The 25222-nt window shown below is 40.9% G+C and overlaps 1 protein-coding gene across 2 annotated transcripts; it reads left to right on the forward strand.

The window, feature by feature from the left end:
• Positions 1 to 12681: 12681 nt before the first annotated feature.
• fam8a1a (family with sequence similarity 8 member A1a) lies at positions 12682 to 21261 on the forward strand. 2 transcript variants are annotated; one of them, XR_015111157.1, is made up of 6 exons: positions 12682 to 13296; positions 13941 to 14061; positions 14977 to 15100; positions 16244 to 16383; positions 16651 to 17477; positions 20986 to 21261. XR_015111157.1 is itself a non-coding variant. In XM_086192867.1 (5 exons), exons 1-5 carry the CDS (start codon positions 12897 to 12899, stop codon positions 16793 to 16795), a joined length of 930 nt encoding a protein of 309 aa, XP_086048993.1. In that variant the 5' UTR covers positions 12682 to 12896; the 3' UTR covers positions 16796 to 20344. The 2 variants fall into 2 exon arrangements, 1 of the variants encoding a protein (XP_086048993.1); XM_086192867.1 differs by lacking the exon at positions 20986 to 21261 and having other exon boundaries at positions 16651 to 20344.
• The last annotated feature ends 3961 nt before the right edge of the window (positions 21262 to 25222 follow it).

Raw genomic sequence — 25222 nt, forward strand, 5'->3', positions numbered from 1 at the left:
AACTCTATAACTCCTGAGGGCATCATGCAGAGAAGTCTGCGAGGAAACCGAACCCCCTTTCCTTTTTGCAAGGCCAAAAATTTCCCGCAGCACTTGTTCTGGAAGCTGTACATACATGGAGAAACTTTTTGGGTCGTCCCCACCCTTTGGCCAAGGGTCAAGCTTCTTTTCTAGGAGGAAGAGAGATTGTTCCAGAGGTGACACCGACTTTCCCATGACAGGAAAAAGAGACGATAGCACTGATTGGATCTGATGGTCAAAACAGCTGAAACAGGTGGAACTGTGGGCCGACACTCTTGTTCCATTCTGCTTGGACAATAGTGGCGGTAGTCGAGGACACGCTGTAGTTGAACTTTTGGGAAGATGCCAAGTGGATGAGGTTACCACAGGGGACGGCTAGCAAAGGTCACTGGAGTTAGTGTGTCATTAGCCATGTTTTTTAATGCTTCAAAGATAAGCTTTAACCCAGTAAGCGCTGCAATGAGGGAGAAGAGTATGAATCTCTGAACTTACTCCCAACAGATGCAGTTTGGCACAAGACACAGTCTTCTGGGTTTATGTTGCCCAGCTGGGATTTCTGAGTAAAAAAGTCCCACAATCTTCCACCAAAAATCAGATTCCAATCACTCCCAAGGGACATGATATATATTATATTTAAAAAAAACCTCTGAAAGCCAGCTGTTGTCTTTTCTTTTTAATCTGAAAATAAAAGATCGTCTTTGTTTAATGGAACACTTTCAGAGAAACACGCTAATTGAGCATCCTTCACAGAGTCAGATGAGAGGGCAGATTCCATTCTCTCCTCTGTGTGTGCAATAGGGAGCTGAGACCCACAGAGACTGGCTGTTAGCCGCTGGTTACCTTAGCACAATAAATAGGGGTGAATGGGAAGTGTTAACATACATCAGTTAAACATTATCAAATACACTTTCCTCCCAAACTTTGTTTGTTTGTTTTGATATAACTAGAGTTGTGCATAACATTTTTTTCTGAAATAACAATTTTGACACGACCATTTTAGCGTTACATACATGATCTAGACTACTTTCCTGACTGGGTGCAGTGATTTAATGTGTCACCTAGAAAATTGGGCCCGCAAATCATAAAGTTTGTTGATGACAAGATCCAGTGAGTGTTCCCTCTAATCATGGCCAACTTCACAAGACAGGGTGAGGAAAATTACTTTCAAACAAACCAAGATCCCAAAACGTATCTATTTAATGATGGTTGTCAGAGGTATGCTAACCTGCCCATCCACTACCTTTCTTTGTGCTAAGGGTTATCCTGCAGTCAGCTGGTCTCTGTGGGTCTCAGCTGCCTGTTGTATGTACAGAGGAGAAAAATATATCCATCTTTTTGTCTTGATCTAGGGAGGACAGAAAATAGGCAAATTTCCCCCAAAACTTTCCATGTTCCTCTAAAACACATTGCAAAACTGATTTAAAAAAACAACAACATGGTGTTAAATTCTGTTCGCTAGTAAAGTTTTAAAGGGAAACTAAGCGTCTCTCAAATACACATTGACTCATCTGCAGACTCCAGCATTTGCCTCCTTAATGTCTGGATCTTCCTTCTGTTGTACACTTGAAAAAAAAAATACATCAAAAGCATGACAAGATCACATCTGCTATGGATTGACTTGAGGGTGCAGCGTTGCTTGTGTTCCGCAGGTTTCCCATCACTTTGTTGGGATAGCAACAGGAGGCAAGGGAGATCTTCACCTCCCTATCTAATGCAGGACATCTTGACTTGATGGTCTGTAGTTTGTTTAATTATATCATGTACAGATACACATTTTCTTCCTTTCTTTGTCACCTCCACCAGACTAACTCCTACCTAGTCAGGTATGATTCACAGTGAAATGGAAGCGAGCGAAACAAAAGAGCAAAATCACCTCTCTGGCCAAATATGACACGAGTCTTTCCACTTCCACAGGGGAGGAAAGGTAATGATCTTCTTCAGCTTCCCTCAGCTGAACCTTATACAAGAAGTGCTTGTTGCTGAGTGCAAATTGGGAAACTGCTCAGGAAGAAGCAAGACAGTGAGAGGCCTGCTGAGAGAAGTGTGAAAGGTGTGCTTGCCAAAGTGTACAGGACACACTGGAGCTGTGACGTTCCGTATTCTAACTTCCTCTTCAGTTTGGCTTGTGCAGAATCTGAACTATTACATGTGCGACTCGCACCCACTCTTACCCAGTTTTAAGCTTCTGGGGAATGTTTTTTTTTTTTATCAAAGAACTGTTGCATCAACATTCAGTCATTCGCTCTGATGCTGGAAGATCCTACAACCAGTTCATCAGGACTAACTGAGGGATCAATGTCTCCCTCAAGGACTCCGTCCCTGGAGAGCAGAGGGATCAAAACATTAACCTTCCTATTGCTGCGTGACCACTTCTGAACTATGCCACTATGCTGTGTGTGTGTGTGTGTGTGTGTGTGTGTGTGTGTTTGCATTCTTGTTTCTGATAAGCCGTAGTTGCTTTGTTTTACTGAAGATTGTCCCGGTCTTTATAAGAATGAACTCACATCCTTTGCATAACATCTGGAAATCTCCACTTGTCCTGAGCCGTTAACACCCTTGTCCTCTGTTTGTCCTCTGCTTGTCCTTAACTTAAACTCTGGCAATCACCTCAATACACAAGCTGCATGACTTTTGTAGTTAATTCTGCCTTTCTTTATGTAATGTAAATACAATTAAGCAAGGTGCATCATCATATTTTACACCAATTCACAAACACTGTTGCTTGAAGAGGGGCTGCTTGTAAAGGTAAATACTTGACTGGAAGTATTGCTGGAGCTGCTTCCTGTGCAACCTGACTTTAGCTGTGGTTGAAGATGGATGGATGGATGGATGGATGGATGGATGGATGGATGGATGGATGGATGGATGGATGAATGGAGGGATGGATGAAGAGAGTATCTGGGATGCTGATGGTTGCAAAACCATGGCACTGTCTGTTAGAATAATGTCTATACACCCCAGTGTTCAGGCCTGTGTAAAACTTGAAAGTTCTCAAAGGTTCCATTCGCTTACTTGTATCAACTCACTGGAGCTGGCACCATGACCACCTGTGCCAGCATGTCATTTAAAAAACAATGTGCCACCAAGTTGCCTTTATTGTCACCAAGGGATTGAGCCCAGGGCGAAATGCCATAGCCCAGGGCGAAATGCCATAGCCCAGGGCGAAATGCCATAGCCCAGGGCGAAATGCCATACACCATACAGTTTAATGTTTAATGGTCATTCCCTCACATATTTTCTGTCCCATAAAGTGACAAAGCAGAAAAACCCTGCTGAAGTAAATCTGAACTTATTAACTTTGTTGTTTTGGTTTGCTGAAACTTCTTTCAGGCAAATTCAAGGTTAAAGAGAGTGAGTGGACTATTCCCTCTCTACCTACAGCTCAAATCCCACTCCCACTCCATGTTTTTGGACTTGGGTTTCAGCTTGAGGGTGTGGACGACCTTATGACCACCTCTAGAGACACACATCTTACATCTTAGAGTAGGAGGCTTGCTGACAAGTCTGTTCCTCCACATGAAAAAACACTGAGCACACATCACCTCTCCAGGATCATATCACCTATGCTGACCTGAGATCCGTCTCCAAGGGCAACCAAACAGCTAGCCAGAAAGATGAGGCCTCACATAACAGTAGGGGTGACTGGTTGCCATTCAACAAGGCGTCTTATCACTGAAACTTGCTATTGTTTTTACTTAAGAGTGAACTCTGACTTCACCAACAAGTCTACGAATGTTATGCAAGCTGTGCCTAGTCTGGTTGCACAGGGGCAGGCTGGTATCATCACCCCAAAACAGTCAGAGAAATGTTTCAAATTCCAGGAAAGGACACTGTTTTGCATCATAGATTGACGTCTAGACATGTGAATCCATACCAGAGACACTGACAATGTCCTCAGTTTATTATTGAGGAGTTTTTTTAATAAAGACGGAAACTAATCATATCGTAAATGGAGTGTTGAGTCGGCTGACAATCTAACAGCCTTTTCTCTGTATATGAGGAAGTACATGTTTGCCTTTGAGGACACCACAAAAGAATCACTGCTTTTCAAATCATCCCAGCAAGACTTCCCGTCAAAGCGCAGCTTCCAATGAGACCCCTGTGAGTGATTGTATAGCTCAGAGGAAGGATGAAGGAAATCTTTAAAGTAAGGCTATACAAACCAGCCCTACACAATGGGTCCCCCCCCCCCCCCCCCACACACACACACACACACACAGGAGAAGACTTCAAAGCAAACTCAGTGGTTGGGGGTTTCTGCTTATACACATCTTTTCTGCATGTATTGCATTTTTTTGAGAAACAAACATGCAGATAAAAACTTTAGTCAGCACCATATGTGGGTATTATTCTGCTGCGTGTTCATAAGTCATCACACTCCTCCTACAACTACTGTGTGACAGGACATGTGATCTGTAATCTGGAGTGGTGTGAGGGTGGCAGTGGATTGAGTCAGGGAAACGCTAATCTGATGTGACGATGTTGTGCATCTGTGAATGTGAGCTTGAATGTATGCGCGCATGTGCGTGTGTGTTTGTGTTACGCAAGACGGGAAGTACCATACTTGTGTAGATGTGTTATTGTTCACATGAAGCAGTCTTTGTGCTTCAGAGAGAACTCAGGAACACACAGAGCGGTTTATTTTATAGCCCCAGCATGAAGAGGACGGAACTTCTCTTGAGGGAAAAAAACTTCAATTGCTAATTCTACAATTTCATAAATGAAACAGTCACATGTTTAGTGTTTATGAGCCCATAAGTAATGGCAGATTAAATACTTTTAACTGCTTATGCAAGAATGTACGATACATAACCCTATTTGGAATTATTTTTCATTAAACTTGCGCAAGTCAGCATGAAAATCAATTGTTTCCACTGCTCTCCAGTCCAGGTGTTATTGAGCTCGTTGTGTAGGTGTGACCCAAAAAGGAAGCCAGACATTACAGTCTGATGCATGAGCATATCAGCCGAAGAACAACTCGCGCTCCTGCACCAGACAGTGAGGATGTACCTCTTATGACAAACATTCAGACAAGGAAGCAAAGTGGATAAAGTCGTGGCAGCATTGTGCTTTGTTGTGGTTTCTATGCTATAAGTATGCACACTGACCTTCTAATGCAGGTGGTATGGCTGAGCGATTCTTTCAAGGTCACTCTGACTTTTGTCTGCTCTGGTGTCACTGTCAACAAAGCAGGCTTCAGTTCACTTTGTCCTCCAGAATAAGCACTGATGACCAGCGTTTTTGGCCAATTGTGACAGCCTCATAACTGATCGATACTTGAGAGGGTTATCCAAGGCGTGAATTAGCCATATAATAATCATATTGGTTCAAACCAACCACAGTAATGGGATTACTGATTTGGGAATTCTGTTGTTCTGTTGGCCTCACATAGCTGCTTGCATGAAGGTGCAGACAAATGTGCTCATTTGGGGGGAAAAAAGCACTTCCTGCATCTACCAGGTGGCACTAGAATGCACGTCACGTGAAGACAATATAATGCGAGTTCGATGTAAATAAAAAGTTGGTTGGTGATCTCTCCAGGACAATCATCAAAGGTGGGAAGCTTTGAAAAGATCCGTCCAGTTCAAAATATCAGTTTACTCCCCCGCCATGGTAACACTGCTACTGTGTCAACAGTAACTCATCACCGAGTTCTTACGGCTTTTCTGGTCAAATTCTAGATGGATCTGGTCCCCCCCACTTTGAGGAGCACATCAGAGTGTAATAACCCCCCCAATTTCCTGTTGCCACCAGGTGGCAGTATTTCAATCATCACATACAACATATATAGATAGTCAACCATTCACACTCACAGTCACACCTACGGTCAATTTAGAGTATCAATCAGCCTCGTCCCCTCTTGATGTCTTTGGACTGTGGGAGGAAGCCGGAGTACCAGAGAGAACCCACACAGGAACAGGGAGAACATGGAGACTCCACACAGAAAGATCCCGTGCTGGTGTCAGGGCTTGAACCTGGAACCTTCTTGCTGCTCTGTACCATCACTAATCTGGTCCCAAAATAAATAGATTCTTCCTTGGCTCATCCTGCACCCCTCCACCAAATTTGGTGAAATTTTCTTTTAGTTTCTGCATAATCTTATTGACAGACAATCATAACTGAAAAAAATGACCCCCTTTAGCAGATATAAACAATAATTGCAAGCAAAATCAAGTGAAAAAAAAACTATTGTCTAATTCCATGATAACAAGATTTGGATTCAACACAGACAATCTGGCATTTACTCAGGAAACTTACATCAAATAAACAATAGACTGATAGGAAGGTATGTCCTGATGGACACTTAGAGACATGGAACAGGTCTTTTCCCACAATGCATAAGAGAGATAACTGCGGCCTGTGATAGGGCGGGAGGAAAACGGAAGCCGGCAGCTACAGGATGAGATTTCTCAAGTGGCTTGTAAACAGACAGCAAACAGCAAACATCTCTGAGTCTGCTTTTTATCACAGCACAGCCATAAATCGGCTCTGAAAAATCGGTTGATGAAGCGTTAATTTTATGGGTTTGGAGTAGCCAGTTAATGTGAACACACAAACACTCTGACAGCAATACCATAAAAGTAAGGAAAGCTAACCACTAATACAGGGCTGGAAGAGATTTCTTTATTAGGTTCAACTGTACAGCTATATATTTGAGGTCAGTGGGTTTGCAGATGTTTGAGAAGACGCCCGTGTGAAACTCACCGGGAAAGCATTCAGCTGCCTTCCCTGCAAGGCACAGCTGCACGTTAAGCAAACAAGCACCTTGGTGGGTCGACGCTTCGCCTCGCTCTTTGTCTCGTCAGGCACATCTGAAGGGTGGAAAAGCTGAATGGTGAATGGACTGACTGAAGTTGATTTATGATTTACACCGTATTCACACACGTATATGTGTTTAGCATAGGCAGAAGAACAGTACAGGGAGTAGACTGTTTCTAAAAACCTGGAAATGAATTAGCATGAACCCTCATCTCGAAGTAAAAGGGATCATTTTGGTGAAATGTCTGAAATAAGCTCTGTGATTAACACAAGGTGACGATGTATTAACTTTTTGTTTCACACTGAAATGAGTAGAAGTTCAGATCTTAGCTGTGGTGTCATTGTGGTGTCCATGGTGTAGTTGGTGTGACCGTCTGTATCTCAAAAACAACGCCCTTTAGTTACTTCAGGACCCCTTCTTATCTAAAGCCTCTATGTGAAGGACTTGCATTGACAGACAAGCTCCTTCAGCCAGTCAGCTTAACAAAAATGTGACGCCATCACATGACAAATCCTGACAAATTCCAAAATGCCTTTTTCGATGAGAAATGCCATCAGTGTGTACCCCTTTCCCTGTCTGAAGGCTTTTACTGAGTCTATTTCTTCAGAAAATGCACTTAGAGCTGTGTGTACATGGCTCAACCCTCAGTGTGAGAGCCGGATGGTCTCACCAGGCAAGTTCATGCTACTTTCCCACTAGCGATTGTATTTATGCTTTAAAAATCATGTAATCTTCATTTGTGAGGATTATCTTGTTTGACAAATAATATATTTTCAGCAATCGTCCAAAATTCCATATAAAAATCCCATTGGCTTCTTGTTGAATCCATGGGGATGCTTACTTCCAGCTTGGCCTAAAAAAAAAAAAAAAAAAAGTCCTTCCTGCAGCACTTTTTGTACTAAGTACCTTCTTCTTAACACAAAGTGATGGCAAAGACACCAGGAGCGGATAGGGGTTCAGACTATGGCTCAAAGAAACTTCAGTACGGCCTCTGGAGGGGCTCAAGCAAGAACAAGATGAATCCAACTCCTATGCAGGGATAGAGAAGGGTGTGATGGTGAAGATGTAGTGTAAAAATTCCCATGACCGGTATTCCTCAAAGTAAGATTTATGTATCATCATCTGAAGCACAAAATCTGTGAAATACGTTCTCTAAAAGCCATTGCTGCTCCAGAGGCAGCTGTAGAAAGTGTGGAATTACGATTATTCATGATAAATGAATGATGAAATAGTTCTTGAAGAAGGGAAGAGTTGGTACTGTTCCAGCATCACAGGAAAGGTGCTTGTACTTCATGCAGGAAATAAAGAGGGTTAGGTGAGGGGAGAAGGAGGGGTCTTTTGCTCGGTGCTCTCATAACCCACACTCCCCATGGGTGTTCCTGTCAGGGCTCCAGGGAAGCAGACATAATTCAATAAATTGGTTCCCACTGTTAAAGACAAAGCCAAAACATGTACGAGTGATTTTTCCCTTCTCTGTGTTAAAGGTTGTGAGGACTTCCCTCTGCTGCTTCAGCAGACGAGGCAGTTTAATTCCTCTTTATTCACATAGCTGCAGCTGCTTAAAAAGTGTCAGAAAAAATATGGAGCAGTGTAAAGACTGTCAACATTCCAGACTCTTTCATCTCAGCATGAAATCAGTGAATCAAAAGAGCTCAATCCTATTTCAGACTATGGAATTACAAGGAACATGGGAGACCAACGTCACAAACTTCAGAAACCTCTTTCTGTCTTTACATGGTGTTTGACTTATTTGTTTTTTAACAAAAACTACTTTATGCGTATATCACGTGACACACTCCCCCTCCCTCCTCTCTCACAGCAGGGTGACCCCTTTCCCTACATTCCCTGGATGTCTGACGAATGCTTTGTTCATTTCTTTAACCTGCGACCCAATAGCTACATTGTGACCGGTGTGTTTTAATCTTTCTATGGACTGAGAGCTTAGACCAGTGAGAGGTCGTACAAGGCAACATGCCAGCGTTAAATCTGCATGAGCTGAGAATGAAGCTAAATCTTTCCTACAGTTCTCACATTGAACAGGAGACGACCGACAAATATCTGAGCATTGAAATTAAAAAAAAAAAATCACCGTAGGCTAAGACCACAGATGTGCCGCTATCTGTGGAAACTTTACATGAAGTGCAGCAAAATGCCACATGACCGAAGGAGTTACCAGGCAACTGCTTCCTGATAGAGGATGAAGTTTTCACTGTTTTAGTGCCAGTAAAGAAAGGTGAATTAAAAAGAACCCATTCAGCAGTTTGTCTGCGCCATTCTAAAGTTGCGGAGCTTAAACTTTTTAATGTTATAAGATTATCAGAGACCTTAAGGGATTGTGGAGCCTGCTGCTACTTAGCTAGCACTGGCTAACATCTGGCTTTGTCTGTAGTAGGAACAGGTTTAGTCACGCCCAGGTCAAATCCAGCTCTGAATGGCACTGATGTAAACGCAAAACCCAAGTGAACACGTTCATTTGCCACCACACACATACAATGAGTGGTTGGGGTTCCACTATCAACAACATGCACCGTGGAGGCAATGAAAATTTGTAGCCTCGACTTGTAACACTTGTGACTTTTTGCCATCTCTGCTACAAATTCAATCCGTCTGCAGGTCGCTTTGCTGTTACTCGTGTAACGCATGTCATATAATGATACTAAAGCAATATTTAATGATGCATGTTTCATCATCATCCCATTTGTAATTTGCATAAAAATAAAACATGAATTTGTCTCTCTGTATGCTGCATGTCAAATATCTTGCATTTGTCTTTCATCAGCAAAACAAGTGGAACACAGCCATGATTAAAGCTTTTAATTGGAACTGTGTTGGCCTAGTAACGTGAAAAACGCTGCAATGAAAAGAGTCTACAGTACATCACCACAGTATGTCGTGCAACAATTAATATTTTTCATTCATGATGATTAAGTGATTATTTTGGTGGAGTTATTTTGTCCAGCTTGATTATTGGGAGGTTTATAACTCACCCATGCCACCATAATTCACACCGATGGATTGAACTGATATGTGGCTTCAAAACTGACCCTGTTGAACTATTTTGCTGACAAAAGATATGTGAATACAAGAAATTTACAGTGGCAAAACTCAAGTCTTTTTATTTCTTCTCTGCAAATCAAATGTCCTGCACGTCAGAAAAATGCGTGCAAGGACTGAATCTTGGATTAAAAAAAATATTTGGTGGCCTTGTTCTCTACGTGTACGTCTAGGAGCACGATGGACTTCCTCTATAGACACAGCAAGCTGTTTCACAAGACCTCTAAGAACTGTGTGAACCTTATTTCTGTCTCACATGCAGTGCTATGGGATGTTGATGCTGCCTTTGACAGGTCATTCTCTAATCTAAAATCTTCTGAAGTAAATGTCTGCCATGCCAGTGAGTGAGTCCATCTTGGCTTTGCATTAAAATGTATCAATAACAATGCATTAAATGAAGAGTGGATATGAAGATTAACATGCAATATTTTCAGATTAAATATGTGCAAAAGCCACAAATATCATGAACCTACTGGCACTTCTAAACTGTGCTTGAGTGGGTGATACTTTGCCCCTTACCACTGGTGACCAGCTCCCCCAAACTCCCCTTTCACTAACCCCTCTTCCAGCACACTCACTGCGACAGACACCCGCACAAATAACACAAATACACACACCTCCACAGCCGTAATCCCTCGAGGTTGTTGGGTTCTATGGGGGTCAGCGTTTGGCAGACGCAGCTTTTATTTGGGCCCGATTACTTTTGGGCACAGTCATCGACAGGGATCACACTCATTGGAGTCGGATTGGCGTCCGCTTCACTGGCTCCATTCACTGGGTCAGGCTCAATCATTTAGAACTGGCAGACCTAACACCTCACCCACAGAGCTGGGCCAGCCCAGTCAGCAAATACCCCCCCACCAACACACACACACACACACACACACACACCTCCCCTTTAATCAGAGAAGAGGGGGAGTAAACTGAAAGAAAGGGGGAGTCAGACAGAGAAAGAGAGAAGTAGGAGAGACATCTGAGGTTTCAGAGTGCATTAAAAAGATGTGTGAATGTGGTATGCATGTGTGTATTGTGTGTGTGAGTGAGAGAGAGAGAGAGAGAGAGAGAGAGAGAGAGAGAGAGAGCAAATTAGCATTTCGTCAGCTGATTACCCAGCAGGTTTATTTTTTGTCAAAGCCATTTCCGCTGCAGCTTTTTTGAGTTCTTATAGTTTTGATCTTGATGCCCTCTGGGTTTAACAGCTGATTTGTCACTGAAATGATATTTTGGGAGCCAGTAATATACCTGCAGTCTGGATCCCAACCCCGTAATGTGGTTATGTGTGGCCAAAAGCATAGTATTATTTAATATTGATGGGCACAACATACATATAAGTAAAAAAAAAAACACAAAAAAGCAGTGAGGCATTTCTTGATACTATTGAAGATATATAGTGCATGTCAGTAAAACAGAAAATGTGATTTGTCTGATAGTATTTTAGTTTAGATGTCGTTAACTTGGATGAGTAGATCTCTGCTGCTCTCTTGTGGTGACGTCTAAAGGTTGTGCTCTTTGAGCTGGGACCAAGAGGAAGGCCATTACACTTGAATAGCTCAATCCCAGCATCGTGGATTCTTTATTGACATGGTTTCCTCAACCTATGACCTTCATTTCTCAAAGTAGCTATGTAGTCTTTGTTGAAATGTCTTGATAAAGCAAGACCTCTGATGGACCTCATTTACATTGTAAATAAATGGCTGTATATTAAGTGGACAAATTATTTTGTGTAATGTCTTTATTTGAACACATTCATTAAAATAAAAAAACAATAAGTAAATGCTGTCGCTCTGAGTCCACTGAAGCTTTGCAGACCACATCTCCATGATGAAGCTTCACTTGAAACACAGACAAACCAATATAGCAGCTACAATTGTTAAGTTTCATCTTTGAGATATAAATCTACATATATTAAATACTGGAGACTTTTGGACCATTGGTGATGCCCGGTGGTGAGCAGCCAATCATGTCAGGAGTCAGCTTCTGCAGCTACATTTGGCAGCAATTTGAATAATAACTGAAAGAACTAACAGTTTAAAACATAAAAAAAGTTTAGGTACCCTAAAACATTATTTTAGAAGCTTCCTGTGTATGAAAAGGTGAAGTCACGTTGACTGTCAGATACCTGGCGATGGAGTGCCTGCATCATTGAGGATGTTGATAAAAGACAGGCAATGTTGTTGTCGTGACAACAGATTCTTCCTTTGCAGATAGATTCTATGTTTTGGTGAAAGATGAATCTTTCTACCACTGTTTGTCATATAGATTTGAGACAAAGAGCAACTTATTCAATGTGATGATGCTAAAAACACTTTTGGAGGTTCCTAGTCACACTGAAAATTGAGTTGGAAAAAAAAAAAGAAACAGTCAAAAGCATGAATTGTAGCCAAATAATAACATACGGACATTAGATACAAGAGGTACACAACATAGGGTTTTTTTTTTGTCCTTCTGTGAGACAACAGAGGGCTAGAAAGTAAAATCATGTGTAAGAACTACTTTATGTGCAAGGATATTTCAGGAATGAAGCCCACTGTGTATAAAGTGTATACGTTTGACTTTATGATGACATTAAAGCTCATTGATTAAAATACAACCAATCAGATACCGCAAAATTTTGAAAATATGCAATTTATACTCTTCGCTTCACGTGCTATAGGGAATGATGACCCTGATGAGAGGACCAGGAACATTTAAAAAAGGGCGGACTTCTCCTTTAAATGGAATATACCATTATTGACAGACGGATATTTCACATTAGCCTTTTTCTCATCATAAAGGTGCGTGGAGGTACACAGCACAGACATTACATGACTTTTCACACAACATCTTAAATTAATATAGAGGTGGAAATCATCAAAGACTTGTCTGAAGATTACGTTGCACTGTGGAATGTAAAGGTGGGCGGTCCCGGAAATCCCTTTATTTACAAACATACTAGCTAGTAATGCTATGCTAAAACGGCAGCGGGTGTAATGAACGGAGCTAAAGGCGGATTACGTGAAGGCGTAACAACCTTTAAAAAGATTTTCTCGTAAAGTTGGAGAGCCTGTGAGGTGGGTCAGACATGTTTTCGAGCAAAAGTGACAAGTGTTGCCAGGAAATGGATGCGAAGCAGCCTCAAACCACCGTGACAACGGAATATTGCGTAAAGTTACAGCAGTGGATGTGGCAGTATTACTGGGGCTATGCTCACTGGCAAAACTGGGTGGCTTTGTCCGCCTTCCCCTTCCCTCCGCCGTGTAGCTTCCCTACGCCGGGGACTAGCTCTCAGACGCTGTGTTCAAATGCCACGACCTCCTGGGGTGGGCAGCAGGTGTTGGACTCTCGGAACTGGTACAGCCACCCGCATCCCTTCGGTTACCCCTCATCCTCCGCCCACCCGAGTGGAGCGCAGGCAGAGCCCAGTTCAGCCGGGACCCCTGGAACTGATGCCCAGCAGCGGAATGAGAATCCACCCCGGGCAGGTAGGAGCTGTGTTTGCTTCTGTGCTGTCATTATGTATGTAACAGCTTATTTTCCTGTTGTTGATGTAAAATTATTTGTGTATCAGGCAGGTCACGACTGAAGGCAGGCTGTACGACAAGGCACTGTAACAAGAGGATTAAATGGACTTTGAATAGAATTCTCTCGGCTCTGTTAATCCTCAGCAAACAGTAAAATGTTAGAATAGTTTATTTTGAGTTTTACAGAGCAAGTGATGAAAGAAATATTCAATTCCTTTAGTTCAGTAAAAGCAGAAGTACTCAAATAAAATAGTTCTCTGGAAAAAGTAAAAGTTACCATTCAAATCTACACGTATGCAAAAATAGAGAAATATTTGATATTGAGTGTAAGTGTCAAATATAAAGGTACATGGTCTAAATAAAGTTTGTATAATCCAGTATCCAGTCTATTGAAATGTAAACATTATGTAGGAGTGATGCCCTCTTGAAGTTGGCTTTCTCAAACGTGAAAGGCTTCATTTAGGGACAGGTTTTCTATTCTACAAAGAAGTTCTGTTAAAGTAAGAAGTAGATTATGTTTCTCACTGAATCCTATTTAAATTGTGGTGATGGTGGCCCCAGGGGGGTTTATACAACCTGCTTGAACTCAATTATGTGCTTCATAGGCCGGGAGTACACCATCCCCTCTCCTGTCCAGAGGCTCCTAGCTGAAACCGTGGACTTCTTCATCCTGTTCTGTGTGAAGGCCACCATCGTGCTGGGGGTCATGCATCTGAGTGGGATGAAGTGAGTAAACCAATTACAGTCCTCTAAGGGGAAATGGGTGAATAAAAGAATATACAAAAAACTCTTTAGGTTGCAGGATTTCCCATTCTTCATCACACTCTCTCACCTGTGAAGCTTCTTAATTTAACACGTAAGAAAAGATTACTGATGTACACTTGGTATGTGACAATGAAGGCAGTCTCCTGTCGTTGGGATTAAAACAGACTTAAACCGTGTCTCTGGGCAGTTTTACGGTCCTTCCTCCGCAGGGCTGGACTGGAACTGTACTTAACTGAATTGTACTTAAGTACTGTGCATAAATGGCTCAGACCAAAACGCTTCCATATTATAGATTATCGAAAGACAAAATGTCAATAGCCAAGGAGTAAATCGTGTAGTTGTGATTTATTTTTTTATCTTTTAAACCTGCTTTGGGTGGAAGAATGTCAATGTGTCAATTTACAAATACAAGACTCAAACAGACAAATTAATTTAAACCAGATTTTTGTCAATTTGCACATATTTTCATGTTATGAAAATGTTATGAGGGTTTGAAAATGCCCAAAAGCCAAAACCAGAGATTTATTATGCTGTGTCGGTTTAGTTAGAACGGGTTTCAATCAGTCAGATAAAAAAATTCAAGGCTCTTGTTGGCTTTTTTGCGGTAGTGTTTATTCAAAAAACATCAAAGTTAATGTATAAACCAACAAAGTAAAGTTAACTTCATAGGAAGAATGTAAATTGTGTATTTTTGACCTGACTGACTTTGGAAATTGGAAGATGGTACTTTAACTGTTACTTTTTATACCTCATCTTGCTAGTCGAGTGTGTAGCTGTGGGTCAGTTATGCAAAAGAGGAAATTTTGCCAAAATTGGACATCTTAGCTGTAAAGCTCATTTGAACATGAACGTCTTTTTTTTTTCTCCTTTTTAAAGGGACATTGCAAAATTTATTACCCAGTTTATTGTGGAGGAGATCGATGAGAATACGTCTATGGAGGATCTGCAGAAGATGATGGTGGTAGCGCTGGTCTACAGGGTGCTAGTCTGTGTGTATGAGGTGGGTCACATTTTTTTGAACTGATTTATTCCATTTAAATACATTCACTGAAATTGTTTTAATTAGTATTTACAAGGCTAAAGTTTTTTAATGTTGACTTGGACAACAAAAAGAAAACATATGACAGTATTAAACAATGCTATTGCCCAGCTGTGACGTCTCATGTATTCATATATATATGTGTGTGTGTGTGTGTGTATATATTTTGTGGTCGTTTGTTGAATGACACATCCGCTCTTGAGGATTTCAAATCAGCTGCTTCATTACTGATCAAACAAAACATCCTCTATTTAGTTTGTTCACATTATGCAGCAGCTGCCTGTTGCCACATGTTCTCGTTAAATGAGGGGAGTCAGAGTCAGAGTTCTGCTGCTGCATGTTCATCTCCTGTGGAGGACAATGATGCAAGCTTGCATTTACAGTTGCCTGAGATGAAGTCATGTATCAGGTGTCTTGTTTGACTCCTTGCTGGTTTTCCCAGGTGGGAACCAGCACAGGGACACACCGGCACTTCTGCTTTTACACTGATGCCATCTGGCATGTTTACTTTCCTGTTTTGGGGTTTTTTTTTTTAGCCTTGTTTGTATAAACTACAACAATAATTTCTTGCCTAGAGTTTCAGGTGCAGGAGAAGTGTGTGTCAATGGTAGTTAATATTCATTTGATAACAGCCAACAAGAAGACATAATCATCAGGACATCCACAGTGATTAATGGTGACATTTGGGAAACGATGGAGCCAAGTAGGCGCCGCATGCTGCAGCTGTGTCAACATCTCTCTCTCCTCCCCTCCCCTCCAAGGTGCTGAAAGCCACAGCATTTTAATGTTTTCTTTCTTTCTTTTCTAAAGGATAATCACCTTCTTTATAAATGTTTTGTTAGTGACCTCAAAATATACTGGGTGTCTATAAAACCTCAGATAAAATCTAGTTATTTGTGAGGTTTAAATTGCCACCAACATTTGATGAATGTTGATTAGCTGTCAGTGTTGACCACATCTTTCTGAAAGTAACCGTGTCTTCTACCCCTGTCGTTGTTGTAGTTTTAATATGGACCCCATCCTCTTGAGTTGGAGGGACTTCTAAAACTATGTAAATATAAACAAATAAGCATGATGTAGAATTTGATCTTCTCGTCCACTCAGACCATCTGCATCTGGGGTGCTGGTGGAGCCACACCAGGGAAGTTCCTGCTCGGATTGCGGGTCGTCACTTGTGACACATCCACTCTGGTCCAACCCAACCATGTTCTAGTGGTCCCGGCATCTAACGTATCCCTCTCTGCGTGAGTGATCACTTACGGACTGACTGTTCTTATAAGTGACACCAGTCAGCTGCAATTAGACCACTTGGGCCCATTCATGAAATGATCTTATGCACAAATTTGTTCTTACACGTGAGGAAAACGAATCCTGTCATCTTCTAGACATTTCCTGAAGGAGGCCCAGTGTTCTGGTCTTTATTTTTGTTATCCAAACATTATACCAATATCACAACTTTGTAGAGCATGTGTAACTTCTTGTGACATATTCTCTTGTTCTGACTTTTCCAGCTCCACTATTCGAGCGCTGAATAAGAACTTCTCCATCGCTTTCCTTTTTCCTGTCTTCGTCACGCTCCTCTTCTTCCAGCATAACAGGACTGTGTATGACATTGTAGCAGGGACCATCGTCGTCCAGCGTAGAGGGGCCAGATAACCGCTCCTCCTCCACCTGGAGACTCTCTCACACTGGGTAATGGTGATGTGGGGCAACAGGTCTGTGGGTGTGGAAAAAAATGTAATTTATTTTTGCTCGATTCCTTTAGAAAATCAACCTGGACTTGAGTTACTGGGAAAGATATGATCCTTACTGGTGTAGGTGCAGTACGGTCTAGTTACAGGTCAAACCTGACATCTTGGGCTGTACAATAATTGTTTTATCAACTGAAACGAACAAAATAACACTTTCAAGAGTATTCTGATGATGAGTAAGGTGCTGTCCGATGTTGCTGGGAGCCTGTGGAAACTTCTATGTGAATGTTTTTGCGGCATTGTTTAATCATCCATGTTTGTGAGTTTAAAACCGATTTTGAGAAACACTGCTTAATTTCTCTACAGACACGTCATCTAAATAATTTATTTCAGCTTACAGCCTCTTGAATAAATTTTAAAATTTGCAAAAATCTGTAGTTCAGGATTTGTATCTGCAGCGTTTACTTAAACGTATTTTTGTTTTCCTCAATATTGTGATATTGGTGGCTCAAAAGTTTGTTTTTCTGATGAGTTTCAGGTTAACGGGTGATTGTTCCCGAGCATGACTGCCAGTCTTGTTTGCATTTATTCTTTGTGCCTGTGGATATTTGGATATCTTCCATCCCTGGTGAAGTGTTTCAACAGAGGTACGTTTCTCTGCTCAGTTTTTGGTCCTCAGACTTGTGACTCAGGGCAACTGTTAAGAGTTTTTAAAAAAGTGCATTAAAATGGATCCCCCAGTGTCACTGTTCATGTCAGATTCTCACTGTTTATCAGTGTTTTTTTTCATTGATCAGAGTTTTCAATCAGATTGTGATCTCCTCAATACACTTAAATGATTAAAGTGATATTCTGTATTAAAAGTTTATTTTTCTTTTCAGTACTTGAAAATGGGTGTCTAAATCTCACAGACATTTTCTTCCCTTCCCAGCTATGTATATTTAGCTTCAAGCTAATCGCAATTGAAGGCTAACAGCAGTAAAACTGCCCAAAATATCAACTTAACAAACTCAAGTGTATTTTCCTGTTTAATCCACATCTTTATCCTGTCATATCTTCAGTAATCCACGAACTCTTAAACATGATTTGCAGTTTATAAGGGAGCGTTTATCCCTTGTGTTGCTGTTGTTAGCATTCAGTTGGCATTAGCTTCAAGCTAAATGTATGTAGTTGGCTCTTTCTACATTTTCAAGTCACAAAAAAGTAACACAAGCGGGGAAGAAAATCTTTGTGAGTTCAAGACACCAATTTGTGAGTTCTTGAAAGGTAAAATTCACTTTTGGGTTGAGGTATCACTTTAAGAAAACAACATCAAAAGTTGTTTAACTTAAGAGTTTGTGTCACAGCTGTGGTTTGGACAGAGAGGTAGGCTGTAATGTCCCTGTAATGTTCCTGTACCACCCCCTAGTGGCAGCTGCAGGTTACCTACTATTACCATTTCTATCATTCCATGAAATGATTGTCTGAGTTCACTTGTGGCCACGCATGGTATTATATGGTTTAGCAATGCTAGTTTTTTCCATATAATTAAATGTCATGGGACTTTTGTAGTCTTAATGGTCACTGCAGTGCCACATTTCCAGTTCTCCCCAGGCAACTTTGTCTTAAACTAATACATGTGACAAGAAAGTTTTGTTACTCCTAGACAATTTGTGCAGATAAAATGAAGTAATGACTAAGTTTAGTCACACCATTCCTTTTATCCAGTAGCAACTTGCTGTACAGCTGAATTTTAATGAGCCATGTTAATATGCGATTAGCCAGGGGCCTATTTTGTCTTGGGTCCCAGTAGGAAGACACAACTTTGGTTCAGCTCTCCTCAGTATGGTAGATTTTTAAATAGCAACCATTAATCCTTATGAATTAATAATCATTGCCAGTCTCTTGCCAGCATTCTCACTCCAACATAAATGAAACAAATCACTGCCACCGCTCACACTTTTTACATTTTCTTTCTCCGGAGCTGTTTTTTTTTTTTTTTTTTTTTATCCCATCTTTCCCGTGGTGATTCCTCAAGTCTTCTCGTAGCAATGCTCACATGTGGTCTGCAGTGGTAGGTTATATTTAAATGCGTTATGTGAATTATAAATGCCTCCATAAATTTCAAGTTCAGATATGAGAAGAGGGGGAAAAAAAAGGCAGAAAAGTCCTTTAAATGGCTTTGAGGCAGCCAGAAAATTAGCTTTCTGCTGTATAATCTTTGTGCATAAAAGAAACTATCCAAACATTTTGTCAGCTATTGTGCATGATTTTAAAAGTTCATTGCAGCATTTTGTCCTTCAGTAGCAAGTTTTTGTGCTGAGAGTCATGAGTTGTTCTCAGTGCCAAGTAAGTGAGAGAGGCTTAGCAATAACTACGCCTGGAGTGGCTCTAATACAAATTTCACAGGGAGACAGAGTGGTGAGAGAAAGAGTGTGAGACACAGAAAGGGATTAATGGAGAGACAAAAGCCCAAGAGGAAGGAAAAGGATTGGAAATAGGGAGCTCAAAATTAGAAGAGAGACAGAGAGAGGGCAGAGATAGAGAGAAGAGGAAAGGAGGGGGAAAGGGAGGAAGAGAGTGAGAGGCTGAGGGACACCATGCTTGAAAATTCTCTCTGATCTTTGAGCCGCGGGACCAGAGGCAATGGAACACCCCGCAGAAGTCTATTAAAATTCAACCAGCTTCACTAAATCTCTCCGTTATTATACAAGAGATGGCCCCGCTCAGCTTCACTCTGGCGGATACACACAGCACACCAGCGTGCACACAAAAACACGCACTCATAACAAGAGTTGCCTTCACCAGAACACTGATGGAGTGTGATGACAACATAGCTGCTTCCAAAAAGTGGAATGAAACGTGTTCAGGGTTGGTACACCTCTTATGATGTGGGTTGAAACACACTGGAGAAAGGTTTTAGCACTTGTGGTTTTTTGAAGACACCCAAAATGGGGGAGTTCAAAGTCAAGTCGAATTTTATTTATATGCTCTAAAAATACAGTTTACCTCAGGGGCTTTGCGGTCTCACCCGTGCTGCAACACCCAGAGCAGTTTTTTTCCTGAAGCAGGCAAAAGGTCATTATATTGTTTATATGCAAAGGCATCGTCTTCTCGACTGAAGGCTCTGGTGTAATCTTGTGTCTATCACCCCTCTAAAGAAATCAGTCTACTTTTTGGTCTGGAATTTACTCAAATTTTTTTTTTTTTTTGCTGAAAACTACACCTAGAAATGACACCCAATTTTGGGAAACAATTAAGTTGTGGATAATAAAAGAGTCGAGGAGGATTCGATGCAGGCTTAGGATAAGCGAGCCCCTTTCACCTCGCTTACAACCTGACCTCTTAAAGCACAACTCCACCCAGAACGTCTTGTTTGTCTTTCAGTTACTGACAGTTGAACTTGCAAAAACATTTTTTTCCCCTCTCGCGTGATCCTCTTGGTGACTCCAAAATGTAGAAAACTCCAGCCAAATAGTTTGAGCTTGAAGCTAATAGAAACTGTAAACTGTGATTAAAAAAAATCATTAAAAATACCACCTTCCATTTACAAAACTGTCATTTGTTCGGTGTGATTCACATCTTCCTTATACAATTGTTTGCTCAATAATGCATGAACACTTCATTCAGCTGAACTTGTTTATGCTCACGCTGAATTGGAAGAACAGTGAGTATCCGAAAGGCCAATTACACTATTCTAGGTAAAGTAGGTAAAGTAACGCTTCAGATATATTCAGGAACATTCCATTACAGCAGCTTGAGTTTCAAGACCTTGAGAACAACAGTAGAGTGTTCAAATGTTACAGTCAATCAAATTTAATGAGAAATGGTAATTTAACTTTAATGGAGCATGGTATGAGTTTGATTTTGGCTGCAATGAAACTGAGTGAAGTTTGGAAAGACCTTCTGCAGTCGAATGGACTCCATCCGACTCATTGGAGTGATATTTCATGGGGTTTTTATAGAGGGACTCTCCACCCTCAAATACCTCTCAGAATCTCATTCCAGCCCTTTTAACGCTCTCTTAACTCAGCAGCAGCAGAATGTGGAGCACAAGCAGTAGCTTGTCTTGAACCAGAGTATTTTTCTGTGTCCAAAGCTGCTATTTATTTGTTTATTATTGAAGAATCGTTTCGTTTATGGGTATTACTTCCCTTTTCCTGTTTTTTTTCCTAGATGTGAGCGGCGGCAGTGAGGTGAGCCGTGGTACCAGTTTCTGATCCTCTCTGGAGGGGATGTTGAAAGGGTTGTTTTATTTCATATTGTATTTAATGTACTTAGGAATCAGTCTCGGTTTCTAACACTTGACATCCGAGCGTTTCATTTAACACAATAAACAAGATCAACAGCAAGGGGTTTTAGAGATGATATGATTTTATTTCAAGAACAGATTTTTGCTGACTGCACTGGTAGATTTACTTTAATAGTCTTAAATCACCTTTTTTTCTTTTACCACTACTCATTCAAAAATAATGCCAGTGCAGTAAAAGTATCGTGATTTACATCACTTGACATAGGATTATTTTGATTTAAAATCAGCCCCCTTACACGCACACTTAGTAAACATGTCGGGTTCCACAAGAGTATGTTTGTGCAATTATGATAATATCTATCACTGGTAGTAGTTGTGAATATGAGTGTGTACTATGTACGAAAATGAATGGGGGGTTATCTACATATATAGGGGAAGTAGATGGAGGGAGCCAGCGGTCGTATCAAATAAAACAAGGCCAGTGGGTAATATACAACTGTAACCTCCCAGAAGGTTCTGCTCCACGGGACTAAGATAAAACCAGAAGTTCTCGTTGTTGGCCAGCAGAGGGAGTTCCCTCTAAATTCACTGCCTGTCTCCTTGCTCCCCAGAGCAGACTCCTCATTGGCTCTCAATAGCCCCAGTGTTGGAGACGGCTCAGCCAATTGGCACGCTTCTGGGCCACAAACATCTGAAGTAGTAATAATGTGGAATGTGCTGGCTCGGCATGAGCTGTCAACTAGAGCATGTAGTACTCTACTATATACGGACGGAGCGAGGGAGGGAGGAGACAAGTACATTGGAGGAGGAAGTGGAGCACTGGATGACAGAGCAGTACTTATTGTGCTCTGCGTGTGTGTGTGTGTGTGTGTGTGTGTGTATACACAAAGCAGCACAGTCAGCTGTTCTATGTCGCTATCTCTACTTCTTGCAATATCACTCACGCACTTAAGTTACACGCTATTTCCTCACACTCTTGCACAACTTGCTCACACACCCATGACTCCAAATGCTTTATCACAACACCAGAGACAGGCAGGGTATGTTTCTGAAAGGAGACAAACCCAGTATTTAAAACACACTTTTATCAATAAACTCTGTAAAACTACAGGAGCTGTAGAATGTAAAGTGTGTGAAAGGCTCAACATTCAAATGGGAAAACAAAGAAAAGGCCTCGAGGGGTTTGTCTTATCAGCATACTGAACCTACACTTGTACATGTAATCCTCCAGCAGACAGACGTTAGAGAGTATTTGTCTGAGAGAATGCATTGATGCATTGTAGCAGGTTACTTGTTGACACAGAAGTTTCAAGCTGCAGGCCCCTGCAGCCGGCAGTGACCCTGGATTAGTGCCTCAACGGTGCAGACTCACCACCTGGTTCTCCCCTGCAGAAGGTATGTACTGTATGCCAAGAGTCCTGCAGATTCATAGATCGAAAATAATCTCCGCCTGTGGGCACATACTGAATGTCCATAAGTGTAAAGGTATTACACACACACACACACACACACACACACACACATATGTATATATACAATACACACACGCACAAAATAGAAGAAAGGACAGTGCCGATCTCCTCCCTTTATTCCCAACCTATACACATAATATAAGTACCATGCTTCAAATTAGTGATAACCAAGTAAAGCTAAAAAAGTCATCGTAAATTGAGTGTGTACCGGCTCCTAGTTGTACAGTTGTATAATAATCTACATTAACACTGTTTTGTCAGTCATTCTTGGTCTTTTCACAATGTTAGCATCAGTTGCTACAAGCAAAGAACAAGAGAAGCTGATTCTGGAATTCTGGTATCTGCCATCTACTTATTAAATTTTCACTGCAACAAGAATGTTTGAACCTGAAGAGACTGAGGACGGCACAATGTTCCCTCCCTGCTGTATTTCTCTGGTATAATTTATGCTTAAGTAGCAGCTTGAAATGGAAGTTCTCTGATCTAAATAGGCTTTACTATACAAATTAGGCGAATCATGATCAAAGTCATGATACACATTTGCACCTACAAGTTCCATCCGAAACAAAAAACAAAAAACTGCAAATACTGCATTGCAGTCCTGTGCCTCGGTGATTTGTGCCCGTCTCAGTGACCTTGACCTTTGACCACCAAAATTTTATCATTTCATCTGAGTCCTGGTGGAGTTGCGTGGCAAATCTACAGATAAAACCTCAGAGTGTTCCAGGAAAGCGGGATCTGCCACTGGTGCAGATGCACACAAATAATGATGCTGCAATTCTAAGAATTGGATTAAAAAAAAACCAAACAAACATATAATGTCATTTAAAAAAAACAATATTTCATGCAGTAGGAATGTTTCATTGATTTTTACATTCACCATGCTAAATGACAATAATAATGATAATGAGTTGAGAACTAAATATTGTTTTGTGCCTTTGGAAATAGTTTGAATCTCCTCAAATAACCTGTAAATGTAACGTATATTAATAGTTATGAATTCAGGAGCTTGCAGTTGGATCCATGGAGAGGAGGAGCTGGGAGGAAGACCCAGAGAAGCGCAGTGAGGCCACGTGTGAAACCAGCTTTAGTCTCATGTGACCCATTTTCATGCAGATTTCTGTCTCTTATATTTTGAATTTAGATATTTTGTGTATCTCTAACAGCCTTATATTTAGCCGAAAGATACAATTCTAGTTTTTAACTTTTGCTCCCGAAGCCCTCTCTTCAAATATTTTTGACCTTCAGATGTTTAAACATAGTGCAGGTTACGAAAGCAAATGGTTTGATGTTGCCCAGACGGCAGGTTAACAGTCTGATGGCTCACAATCTGGCCTGCTGACTGACAACATGTGTTAATGCCGGGTCAGCTACTGGAAGTCTGCTATTAATAGAAGCTCTGGTGTGTTTACATAGACTTACCCTTACCGCGACTTGCCCAACCCTGCCTTTATTCCAGACCCCTGCTGTCACTTTGGTCTCTTACCACACATCATTCTTTTAAAGGCACATCTTGAACAACACTGGAAAATTGACCTTGCAATCTTGCAACATCATGTCATAATCACCTGCTGTGTAATGAGGATGTTAACATTCTAATAGCATGTTTGAGCATGTCTTACACTGCTAGCATGTCGACTTTTTTTTTTTTTTTTTTTAAAGAACACTGCCAAAGATATTTATGGTATTTGGGAAACCTGCAGTTTTCTATTCACGGAGAGCACATCTTTAACGCTGCGACTGAAATATGGAGGCTGGAAGAGAAGTGTTAACTTGTGGGGGCATTTTTAGGACAAAATATGAGCACAGAAGCAGGATATGTACGCTGGCTAACGCGACGCGGACTTGAGACTTGTTATACAATTTCCAGATAGTGTGCCTAAAAGAGTTTGGGTAACTGAACATTCTAAATGGAGATAAATGAAAAAGGAAGTGATCTATAAAAAGAAAATAAAGATCAGGGAATGTGGCATTTCTCACTTTAAAAATAGCAGACTAATTCAAATCTTGAATTAGTCTGAAACAGTTTGCTCGAACATCTTTTATCTCAATATTAATCTACAAACGTGGGAGATGTTTCGAGCTGAATTCTGCACCCTCATCTGAGTTATCCATTTATCCAATGATCAAACTGTTATTGGGTTACCTAAACATGGTGACGCACGTGGACTGAAATGAAGAATGATGAGAAGTCAATTCACATGTGAGGGAAACGGTGGGCATTATGTCTTAGCGTTTCATAAGTGGGTTCCTACATCTCTCATTAATATTCTTGTTACTTTGTCTTTTTAATTTATTTTTTTAATGAGCTGTAGTTTCATTTTTTTCTGCTCATTTCTTTGGTTGCTCTGTCTAATGTGAATTTATCAGCAGAGTCTCAATTTACAGCAGAAGCTAAGAAAAGTTGTAAGTCTATTTGTACACTAAATGTGCAAATATGTATAGTGACACCATGGGAAATGATTGACACACTAAGAGGAAGTGGAAACATTGTCCCACATGCAATATAATGTAGAGTAATGTAATAATATTGTTGAAAAAAAGTCAAAACCAGACACAGTATTTAAATGTAAGAAGAGATCGTAAAATGTATGGGATCCATTTTTTAAAGAACAAACAAAGCGTTTCCTTCACAAAAGGAAATGTTTTAGAAGCCGGTGAACCCGTGTGTCTGAGGTCCTTACTCCAG

The sequence above is a fragment of the Aulostomus chinensis genome, chromosome 22 (genome assembly GCF_037954235.1).
Source record: "Aulostomus chinensis isolate RoL2024-O1b breed Wild chromosome 22, RoL_Achi_v1.0, whole genome shotgun sequence".
NCBI lineage: Eukaryota > Metazoa > Chordata > Actinopteri > Syngnathiformes > Aulostomidae > Aulostomus > Aulostomus chinensis.

Coding starts and splice junctions, on each gene's coding strand:
- fam8a1a (XM_086192867.1), top strand. CDS start 12,897: ATGTTTTCGAGCAAAAGTGACAAGTGTTGCCAGGAAATGGATGCGAAG. Junction 13,297..13,940: donor TGAGAATCCACCCCGGGCAG/GTAGGAGCTGTG, acceptor TGTGCTTCATAG/GCCGGGAGTACACCATCCCC. Junction 14,062..14,976: donor ATGCATCTGAGTGGGATGAA/GTGAGTAAACCA, acceptor TCCTTTTTAAAG/GGACATTGCAAAATTTATTA.